The sequence below is a fragment of the Kogia breviceps genome, chromosome 3 (assembly GCF_026419965.1).
Source record: "Kogia breviceps isolate mKogBre1 chromosome 3, mKogBre1 haplotype 1, whole genome shotgun sequence".
In the NCBI taxonomy this organism is placed as follows: domain Eukaryota; kingdom Metazoa; phylum Chordata; class Mammalia; order Artiodactyla; family Physeteridae; genus Kogia; species Kogia breviceps.
The window spans coordinates 23,315,614-23,327,849 of NC_081312.1; the positions used below are offsets into that span (position 1 = coordinate 23,315,614).

General features: G+C 39.3%; 1 protein-coding gene across 33 annotated transcripts in view; it reads right to left on the minus strand.

The window, feature by feature from the left end:
• Positions 1-12,236, minus strand: part of NRXN3 (neurexin 3) — a 1,710,573-nt gene that overhangs the window by 179,669 nt on the left and 1,518,668 nt on the right. For all 33 annotated transcript variants that reach the window (XM_067027973.1, XM_067027953.1, XM_059057591.2 and 30 more), the window contains one exon: positions 9,307-9,478. In XM_067027973.1, the coding sequence (XP_066884074.1) occupies positions 9,307-9,478 (172 nt within the window). The remainder of the gene's footprint in view (positions 1-9,306; positions 9,479-12,236) is intronic.

A 12,236-nucleotide genomic window follows, 5' to 3' on the forward strand; every position in this document is an offset into this window, starting at 1 on the left:
GTAGACTTTGAATACATATTTGTTGAATGGTGAATGAATGAATGCATAAGGAGACCGCTCCACTGATGAGGAGGGAGATTAGCAACATCTTTTTTTATATAAAAGGCAACATCAGTTAATAAAAAGACATTTGAAGTGTTTCTGCTATTTGAAAATGCAATATAAAATTGTTTTCTGGCCCATTATTCACTTACTTCCTTCATTTGTTCTGCTATAGCCTTTAGCTTTTGACTTAAACTGTCATTTTCTAATTCTGTACCTGGTCCCCAAGTGTTCTTATGCAGCACTGCATATCCGTCACTGGCATTTGTCAGATCCCTCCAACCAGGCCAACACAGTATCGGGGACTTACGGTAAAGCTATAAAACTACCATGTGGAAAAGAAATGCACCTCATGGCGCAAACTGTGACTGTCACTGGGAACCTAATCCAATCCACGTTAACTCCATGAACTGAAGATTAAAAGTGCCTCTTTAACCTTGACTCATCTGTCCTTCTTCCTCTGAACCTCCTTTCCCCTTTCTTTAGCCTGCTGGGGGTATTGACAGGGATTTCAGAGGAGTGGAAGGTCTTTATCTCTTTGAGATGAGCTGCAATATGATTACAATCGATTTGCGTGATTTACAGTTTATAGAGTGCCTTTCATTACCCTCTGCGCTTTATAGAATTATAAACGACACGTTGCATGTGAATATATATTATTATTATTGGATATATATGTACTATTTTCCTCAAAGAAGCTAAACATTCTTCTTTGGGCTTTAAATAACTACAGGGACCCTGAAAACTTGTGCAAAGCTTAAATTGAGGAGACTGAAAATTGGAAAGTTTTCCTATAAATAAAACTATACTCCTGGGTGTGTGTTAGGACATTTGCTGCCCATATAACTCTGGGGCAGAGAGAAACCAGTAAAGGGTAACTGTGTTCTAGGTTAGGATAATAAGTCTAGATTTTCATAATTAAGGACAAATTCTGCAGGCCATAATTTCATTTACTACTTAAACTGGAGCTTCTCTGTGACAATAGGACAAATAATACTTGCAATTCACTTAGCCCAGCTTTGAAATTATGCGATATTTGATGACTGTTTTAATTCGGAAGAATTCTTACTATAAAGGCTTTGCAAAGAGTAAGATGTTATTAGTATTTTTATGTCACACTATCTCCAATGAAATTTGAAAATCACATAACATTGTGACCATACTGTAATTCTAATCTTCAAAGTATCATTCCATGGATTTGGTTTAATAAAAATGTACTCACTGTTCATAGAAATTTAGAAATCTTTTTTGTTACATCCCTACTTAAATAGCGCCTAGAAGTGACCCTCAAATTTCTCATAACTTATTTCATTGAGTCCCTGGACTATAATACATATAATACTTAACTTATGGGTAAATAAACAATTATCGTGCACATTTTAATTAGTAAAAATCCAGTTTCTTTCAATCCAAAGACGGTCTACTGAAGATGAGAAAAACATAAAGCAGGACTTAAAACTAAGGTGTGCATCTTATAAAGTCCTACAGAATTTTCCAGGAAAATTATTCTTTTGTTCAACAGCCCTCTAGATCAAAAGGACTGCCCTGTTCACAAATGAATTCTGGATAAATCTCTTTAGTTACTATAATTGCTATCATATTATCTGATAGACAGTTTCATCATTATGACAAGCTCCTTTGTATGCTATTAAATTATTTTATAAATAACCTTGAGTCATGTGTTACCTTAATGTCTCAGGGGCATATGCCATGTGTTCATGTGCTCACATGCTATGTGTCTGTGTTTATCAGAAATGTTCTTCTCTTATAGGATGATTAAGTATATATGTAAGCGTATGTGAATATATGTAAATATATGTTACATACATCTATGTACACATCCTTGTCTTTTTGTCTTCTGGGTGGTTATGTTTAATTTTAGCCTTAGGCAGAAGCCCACAGTTTGCCTTGAAACTCTTATCAGCTTCTAAGAGACATTTACAGGGAGAGAAAGGCTCTAGGTTTGATAGCAGTAATTGTATTTAACTTGTAAGATATAAGGCTATTTATCTTGTAGCTGGGAATTCACAGAAGAGAAAGGAGGTTTGTCTGATAAAACAAAAATTAAAGAAAAAAATACTAAGCACTCTCTCACCACTCTCTCATTCTCCAAGTAAGACCATGAAACAGTAAAATGGACCTTCATTTAATAATTTAACAAAGCTCTTCCTGTCCGCTTAGATATGTTGCCAGAAGGTAAAATGGGATCATGAAAGGAAAGAGACTCCGAGTCCCCAAGGCCTGAGCGACGGTGTAGAGAAAGGCAAATGTCACAAATGCACAGGTTAGTGCTGACTTCTAACTTGGCAGAAATTGAAAATTTAACTTGAGAGAAAAAGTCTAAATTGTCAAGACTTGGGATAAGACCAAAATTCCTGGGGCTTGCAAGTGTTCTAGGGTATCAAAGTGAATCCACTAAACAATGAAAGGATAATAAGCGTTTGAAATAAAATATGTTGGAGACTTTAACTCGGAAGGAGCAGAGTGTGATGAAAAACTAGAACTCTCAAGTCAGGTGGTCTTGGGTTGGAGTACCAGCGTTTCCACTTACTCTGTGAGCCAGGTAAGTACCTGAGCTCTTGGAACTGTTCTTAGTCTGTAAAATGGAGATAGTACTAACATTGACCTCTAGTGTTATATTAAGGCTAAATAAGATATTGAACATGAAGTACAGAGTATGTAGCAAACGCTCAACCAAGAGCAGCCATCACTATCTGGATGAGTTTGGCCGAGAGATGGTGGCATCACCGTTTTCTACATCTCTGGGACAACAGCCCCATGAATTGAGTGGAGTTATTTTCCCAGTGACTGTGTAAAGACAAAACACATTAGATGAGTTCAGAAGGTGTATGAAGGTAAATGGCCATTATTTTATTAATGGTATAAATGAAAATTTACATTATGTAAAACAGATAGAAGGAAATAAGAGACAGTATATTCTAGTCCTGCGCCGTCCAATAGCAGCCACCAGCCACTAGCCTCATAGTGTCAGCCTGAGGATTGAATGAAACATGTATTTAAATCCCTCAGTGCCGAGGACATAATAATTGCACAATAAAAGTAAACCTTCAGGGCCTCAGTCATACCAGTCACATTGCAAATGTGGCTACGTGTGGTTAGCGGCTACCATATTGAATAGCACCAGCACGCAGTCTGAATGAAGCAAAAGAAACATTTTTTAGCTTTCTAAATATCAGTGATTCTCAAATCTAGCTGCATATAGAATCACCTTGGGAGCTCCCTAAAAATACTGATGTCTGGACCAGTGCTTTTCAAATTTTACTGTGCACATGAGTCACCTGAGGACCTTGTTAAATTCAGATTCTAATTCAGTAGGTTTGGGGTGGGGCCCAAGGTTCTGCATTTTTAACAACCTCCCAGGTGATACTGAAGCTGCTGATACATGGGCCACACCCCAGACCAATTAAATTTGATTACCTGGGACTGGGCCTGAGTATCCACAGATTTTAAAAAAATTCCCAAGAGAATCTCATTGGCAACCAGGTTAAAGAGTGCTGCTTTACACACACACACACACACACACACACACACACACACACACATCACCAACTCTAGCAAGTTAAAAGTCCCTTGGAAATGGAAACTCACCTAGTACCTGTGAGTCCTAATTCGTTCCTGACAAATTAGAAAAAAATGACTATTTAGCAATGCAAGTATTTAGCATGCACTGGTTTGATTAACTGATACATTTTGTGCCCAAATGTTTGAAGAACTTATTGCAAGATGGTTTTAAAATGTACTTAGCAATGTTCAAACACATTCATTAAGTAAGCCTCTCTCTAGTTGATGCTATATAGCGATGCTATATCGCTACAGCCATGCTCAAATATGGCTTTCCCTTTTGGTTGTATTTATGCTTCTTATTCCCTTTGCAGGGCTTCACTATCTATGTTTTTTTTGCAGTTGAACTGAAAGTAACACTAGTTCTAAATGGATGAATGAGCAGGTAGATGGGGCTTATTTTAATGTGTGCTTCAAATCTGGCAAGGTCTCAAATGTTTGCAGGTAAAGACGAAAGAAAAGGAAAGAAAACCTCCTGGCTAGGAATTAATGAAAACCCAAGGCTGAGAAATTTCAGCATTCTGTCAAGTACACAGACTTGTTTTTAACCCTTCAAAGTCTCAATAATCTAGGATGAGATGTGAACAAAAAAAATCTCTCTGACCCTCATGCATACTGTCTAAACAATGCAAGGATAATAAGCATTTGAAATAAAATATGTTGGAGACTTTCTTTAACTCGGTAATTCTCAAATGGGGGCAGTTTTGTCCCCCAGCAGACATTTGGCATTTGTGGAGACGCTACTGGCATCAAGGGGGTGGAAATTACGGATCCTGACAAACATCCTACAATGCACAGGGCAGCCCCCCGCCAGCAAAGCATGATCCAGCCCCAAATCTCAATAGCACCAAGGCTGAGGAATGCTACTAATTAAACGAGTCCAGGCAAGGACTTCTATTTGAGAATACTTTAATGGAAAAAAATAACAAAACTAATAACCTAGTGTCAGTATCAATAAAATTGATAGGAGATAGGAAAATGAGAAAGAAATTTGAGGGAGTGCAATCTGAGTATCAGGATAGGAATCCTGAGTCTGCCCCTCAACTGTGTGATATCGGGTAAGTTATTTTGACTCTCAGAGCCTCAACAATGTAACCTTAATATGAGTATGGTGGTAATAATACCAAACCAAGTACCCTCCCAGGAGGGAGTGAGGCGCATAGGCAGTAATGTGTATGAAGGCACTTACAGCATCAGTAAGCACTATAGAAATGTTTTTACTTTCAATCCCTATAAAGAAAATCCCTATAAAGAAATTCTTTGGAATTTGAAACATTCAAATATAAAGAAAGAGTTTTCCCATCCAGTGTCCTTGAAGGGGAGCCACATCTACATCTTCTCCATGATCTGAGTTGGGGGGTCAAGCAGGATTGAAGCATAGGTCATTGGTGGACATTTTATTGACTGAGGAAAGGGAAACCAATCAAGAGCACTTCCATGAACTTAGTGTGCGAAGGAAAAGGGAAAAAAACATTGAGACTCTGCTCTCCTCAGCACCACCTGCCATGGGAAGATGCAAAGTCTTACCCATTGAAGCTGCTTATCAGTCTTCATTTTCCAGGAAGCCTGGCTCTGACCTAAAAAGCCCCTTCCTGTACCATGTTCAGTGTTCTGAAAGCCCTGAGGACATAACCAGTCAGTCACCTATTCACAGCAGAGAGAGGATCTTTAACAGTCCCAGTCAGCTCAGCCTCCCAGGGGACCTAGAGCTGGGGCTAAAATTAATTCCTCAGGCTCAGCTCACCTCCCCTCTCTTGTCCCCTCCACTGCATTGTGTCAAGACAGCAATTAGAGGCTTTATAAGGAACATTTGTCAGTGCCTGGATGGTAACTCTGGGCCGATTCTTCTTTTATTTCCCTCTCCTGTTCCTTAGCCTTTCTATTTTCAGGTTCAAAGAAAGAAGCTGCTTTTTAGTTGTATCTCCCAGAATTAAGTCATACAAGATTCTGATGGCTATAGAACTATTTTCATTTTGGATCCTTCCTGATTCACAAAAAGCCACTGCTACATGCCATGGGCCCAGCTGGTTTCTAAATACTTCACAGTGGGATGTTTCCGTAGAGCCACATAAAATCCTATAAATGAGTATAAGAAGGTTCTGGAGTTGACCCACTCATCCTGGTGCACAGGGACCTGGAGAGCAGACACGGTTTCCTGAGAGCATGCCTTCAGAATGAGATGACGTAAGTGAATATTCTGTAGGAGTTATTTTTCTCTACTGTTCAAAAATCAGCTATAGACAAGTAGCACGACTGAACTCCTCTTGCTGGTTTATAGACTTATCACTATTGATAACACAGAATGGCTTGGGAAAAGAATGGATACGTCATTTTTGCAGAAACTGTGTCAAGATTGCATGACCAGGTGGCTTTATTCTTTGATACCTAGATACAGGGGTTATTTTGATCTTATGGTTTAAAATAAATTAAATAAACATTGCCAGAGTGCTCTAATGAGCTTTAAATTTAGCAAAATGGATCCTTTCAGTAGCACAGGGAAGCAGGTGGTAGAGAAAATAAGGTATCCAAGGCTGAAAAAAGTGAGCCACTCCTAGGAAGTCCTAGGCCAACTAGAATGTTGGACTTCCCAAAGCCATTTTCCATTCTAGGCAATGGAGTAAGGTGACAGCTCCTTTAAATACTCAGTATTCTTTGAGTTGCTTCATGGAAGCACATTGCCATTGTTGTTAGGAGGACAGCTTCATCTCATTACAAATGAGTCTTTTAGCACAGCTAAGAAAACTTTTCTCTTTTAAAAGAGGATTTTCGACTCCCCATCTCACAATAACCACCTTTGTGTGGTTACTGGTACTGACCTTTGTAACATGATAAGAAAAGGAATAAATCTAAGATGACACAAGAAAGATGCTCATTTCTATCTATTCATTTTTCAAAATATCCCCCAATTTGCTATGGGAGCAATATTGGAAATTGTACTCAGCTGGGAACAGGAGAATCTGGTCCTAGTTCTGTCCCTCATTTACTATTCTCTCTTGACTATTCTTTCATAGAAAAAAACCACAATATCTCCCTGGGTCTCATTTTAAATTTGAAATGGAGAATAAAAATACCCACCCTACCTAATTTACAGGCTATTTAATAGTCAAAATGAAGTAGTCTATATGAGTGAATATATAATAGCAAAATATGCTACTCAAACGTTTGGTAATCCTCATAGCTAACATTCATTGAGTATGGACTTAACTGACCCAGTTAAGTTGGGTATTTTACATGCATAGTCACATTAGCCCTAGAAAGTATTATCATCCTCCCATTGTATAGACTCGGAAACAGAGACTTGGGAGGTTCAATATCTTGCCTAAGGTTTGGAACTGGATCACCAAATGGGAGGAATAAGCACTTACCTAGAGAATCAAGAAAGCAGAGAGAGTAACAAATGAGAATGTGGGGAGAAAGAATCTGCTATATTTCGAAAGCATTATAGTGATCATCAGAGAAGAAAAGTCAGAGCTGTTAGAAATTCTTACACTTAGTTTATAGTTGTTATATTTTGAATTATTTGTGGGGACATGCACAAAATATTTTAGTGCTTAGGGCTTGCAAGGTCTTAATCTAGTGGGCCTCAGAATTATAGCTAATGGCACCAAGATCCCAACTCTAGCCAGTTGACTCCAAAGCCCATACTTATAACTGCTTTACTGTATCATGTCCTGTAATAATAACATATATTATTACCAAATGACAGTTACCAACAGTTACTAGTAATAATGGTTTTCAGTGGGACGCAATGCCATTAAAGAAAGGTCTGTTCTGTTTTGAAAACATAGGAAGCAACCCGTAATTTGGAACTAAACATACAAAGAGATAGGCACACAGCAAGGGTCACTGGTTTTCTTACATATATGTGGTTTTAAAAATGACCATTAAAAAAGAGCCTTCTCATTGCTGGTAGCAAACTCAGAATTCTATATTGTCTCAGGGCAAGTGGTTAGCATTAATTTAGAATCTTTGAAATGCCTAATAGAAACACAACAGACCCTATAGCAACAGTATCAGGGCCAATGATAATATGCATAGAGAGGGACTGATTTTTCTTATGAACAAATTAACAGTTTTTAAGATTTCAGGCTATTTCGATTCCTCCCATCCCTCATCCCCCAGAGTTTAAGAAGAATTTAAAAATCAGGTCTATTAGTGTCTAGTGCATTTGGATGATGATGAGAATTCACAGTAGCTGCTAACACCTCTGGCTTTCTTCAAAGGCTCAAAGATAAATGTATACGGTCATTTTTGTGCCTTAATCTAAGAAGTGCTAAGAGTATGTCAAAAGACTCCCGGCAGAGACTGAGCTGGATATGGTACAGAGACTGAGATGGTAGATAAATGAGTGGGTGGGGCTTTTTGCTTCAGTATTTTGGGGGTCTTGTATGCTCTTCGTGAATGCTCCCATAATTCTTAAAGCAGACATAGGAAGATCCTGGCTAATAGAGGAAAAACCCAGTAGCACAGTTACTTCTAATTGGCATTTAAAGAAAAGTAATGCTAACTTAGGCATGAAAAAATAATCACAGCCTTCAAGTCATTCAACATTCTTGGGCCACAAATAGGCAAATTTACATCTTTCTCTCAAGTGTGATGATTATTAGCTAAAGGGCTCTTACATTTCTGGAAATGTGCTTCCGGCTTCCTTACCTCTGTGCTCACCTCACTATAAAGGAAGTAAGAAGATAACAGTGAGAAAATGATGAGCAGTTTGGAGTGTAGGAGATGGAGAGTTAGACATAGCATAAATGCCCACATTAGTGACAAGTTCAATATTCTGAGCTATTCTCTTGCATCTACCAGGTGATAATGTAACGATGGAGCAAAGGCCTTTAGCCAAAGTATTTTCCCTTCCATTCCTGGCACTTTTATGATCAGGGTTCAGGGCTTTTTCCTGGTAGAAGTGAGAGATGAGACGGAAAGCTAAGGGATTATTTGAATGATCTTTTTAAAGAAGGCAACCTTTCCCCCCACTGTCCTTGATTTGGCCATCTGGCTCTGGGAGTTTGCTGGCGAATGCTCCTTGACTATAAAATTGAAACAGATGACTAACCCTTCTCCCTCCCACACCAGCATGCCTGCTATTAAAATGCCTACTAGGACCAACATCTGAAAACCAAGGCAGGCTAGTGTAAGTGAGAGAGCAAAAACTGGCAAAGTCAACGAAATGAATGGAATTCCACCCTTAGTTTTTCTCTCATTGTTATCCTGACTTGACGTTCATCATCTCAAGTTTAGTAAACTTCCTTTCACAGTCTTTCTGCCATCTCTGGCCATCTGTATGTTCAATCACACCTGAGTAAATGGCACCAGATCTCATATTGATTATTCCATGATTACTGACAATAGTTTATTTTAGAGATGGTGTACCCTTCTCTCCATTGCTCATCATCTGCAGTGCCCCGGACAATCCATAATCATTGTATTTGGTATGAGCCAGTCAGCAGTATTAATCAGATGGACAAAAGAAGTGTTCAGTGCATAGTTAGTAAGTCTCCAGAAGCTCCCTGTACTGGACCGAGTCCAAAAGAAATAGCTTATTTTTTCATCCAAAGAATACTAATGTGTGCTTAATATTCAGTGTTTTAATGATTTGGTGACAGTCATGAGAAAATCACCAGTTAGAAGTAAGAATGGGAGAACAAAAGAGAGTCTGGTCATTGAGAGTAAAACATGTACCTGTGGGATAATGCTCATTCACTGGCCAGTTGTCCACCTGAAGCGTGGCATTGCCGCCGTTCCTGGTAAAGCGCACCACGTGATATTTGCCATCATTTACCGGGGTCCTCTCCTCTTTGATGGAGATGTCAACTGTGCCAATATTGAAGACAACTCCAATTTTCCCCTGTTCCTATAATAAAGAAACACAAAAGGCAAGTTATCACTAACCACAAGGTTTTCTCCCTTTAAAGTTGAGCCTCCAACTAACAATGAATCTGTAGGTACCCAGAGAGAGCTGTCGGCTTGAAGTTAATAATAGTATCCTACATTTCTCCATGAGCTTTCATCCTGAACATAAAAGCCAATGGTACAAAACCACCCAAATTGCTCTCAGAGGCTGCACTGCCCAGGTTACATCATGTGATTGCCCTCAACAGATATCAAAGCCGGAACCACAGAACTACCTAACAAGTGAGTAATGACACTGCAAGGTTCTGTGAGATGAATTAGGCATGTTTTCTAGAAGAGGCTAATCAGACACTGAACTGTAGGCTACTGCACAATTCAGATTTAGGATTAAAGAGGAAATGCAAGCCTGCTTGCACTCTGGGGGGCAACCAAGGCCAAGAGGAGGTATACAGAATGTTTAGGAGCCAAAACCATAGGCGCTGGCACTATAGACTTACTCTTGGTGATACTTTCTGTAGATATAAAGCACACAGGAAATGTATCCTCAGTGGGGCCCAGTGAAACTGAACTAGGGTTTTCCAAGTCAGATGCTGGCAACCTTCCCATACTTGTAGCCCCAGTCCTAAGGTTAAGCCAAAGAAGGAGGTAATATTCAGTGCTATAGCTTTATGTGACACAGCAGAAGAGAACCTCTGTGGCCCTACATAGACTTCTGGGAGGGAAAACACAATGAATTCCAGAAGAGTAACATTAGGGCAATGAAGGTGATGATTATGGTGATGGTGGTGGTGGTGGTGGTGACATCATCCACCTCCTGGGAAGTGCCCAGAAACACTGAAATATAAGTAACAATGTTATTAAAACTCTTACTCTTCTCCTTTAATAACCTATGACTAAGAGTTGCAATTGGTATTCAGAAGAAGACATAAAATGAAAGTAACCTCACGGATCAGATATAATCAGTCTCTCGCAACCTCTCTGAAAGGTATCAGCATGCAGGGTGTCAGGAGGAAATGGGCAAGGAGAGAAAAGAAACATCTTTCTCCATTTCTCTAATAGTCTGGCTTATTGGCAAACGGTTGGACTTTCAAAAACAATACAATTTAGCTGTGATTCTCATGTTCTACAAGACCGAGTCCCAATATTTGTCCACGTAGCCTCTGTTATCCTCTATTTCCTTCTATTCAAGAAGAAGGAGAAGGAGCAAGAGGAGGAGGAAAGGAAGGAAAAGGATATGGGAAAAGAAGTCCAGAATCCACACAAACCAAGACATAGGAAAGATTTCACTGAATCTCCAGTTTAGTAATTTTGGTTCATTCATTCATTCATTCAATATATAAATACACTATTAAGCACTCACTATGCTTAAAGTCAATAAATTGAGACTTCTGGTGAGATTTTAGGTACTGGTTTCTATATAGTATGCTAGACTTCACTATTTTTCCAAAAGACAGGTTTTCCTTAACTAGCCAATTTTCCTTTAGTTATGTGAACACATCTTGTGCCCAATAAAAGAATGAATAAGTACCTAGCAGCCTTAATCGTAAAAAGTGGGAATCTAGGCTGATCAAAAGAGGCTGATTTCAGCACGCAGGGATGCTGAGATACAGGGTGGACAACGTTGCTTCCTTTGTGCCCTGATAGCACAGCACACAACGTAAAGTGATGTCTGCAATTCCTATGTTCTGTTCTCTGGGAGAAGCAATTCAGGTGCCTCCCCAAATGGTGACTAAACATACTCATTTTCTTGAGTTTCTAAGAAACAGGATTTCTTAAATCCCTGTTTATTGAGACACTGTGTTCTCAGCTTTGTTTTGTTTTGTTTTCCTATCTCTGCACCTCCAGCACTAAACAAAATACCTACTATTAAAACATGATGCGTGGATAAGTGAACCTGATGATCGGTTCTTTTGCATCTTTCATGCCCATAATTAATAATATTATGATCCATTTTATTCTTTCTCCTTAATTCTCTGGGAATGCAGAAATGACAATATGACTTTTCTGCTTTCTCTTAAAGAGTTGGCATGGACTTCTAAGGACGTGTGTGTGTGCGTGTGCGTGTGTGTTGGTGCCTTATCTCCCTCGTGCCTAAATAAGCAAGACTATGATAACCTGAATCATAATCTTTTTAGCAGAATTGAAGGACTAGAGGAGTGAAAAAACCATGACTGCAGACAACACCATTACTCCTCTGTCCACCCCACAAATGTGGACTGTTTATTGCATCACTGTTCTTCAGTGAGAAACCACTGTATAAATCCTGGATGCATGTAAAGGACTGCTGGTGATTCAATTCGCCTCAGTCACTAATTAATCATGGAGGGAGGACAGTTTTGGGGGGAGAGAGGAGACCTTTAAACCAGCCTTCTGCAGCTTTTCAGCAACAGCAGTGGCAAAGTACAGTTCTGGCTCATGGAGTAGGCTGATCAGTGAGATATATTCTTGGGCAGATTTTCTGCAAGATCCATAATAGATTCAGGAAAAGAGAAGATTTAATCTCTGCCAGAATAAATATTTGGTCCTTATCTTAGGCGCCACACATTTGCTATCGCAATCACTGTTTTGAGGAGGTCTTCTTAATCCTGCTAGCATGTTGCCAATGTCAGTGGAGACCCTTACTCAGAAGTTTCATTGTGTTTCCTGCAGTGGGAAATGTGCCTGTGCTGGACCTCAGATGTGGTCTCTTCACTCGCAGTAATGAAATCTCTAATGAGATTTCATTACTGCAACCTCCTTGTCATTTGTCATGGGACCAC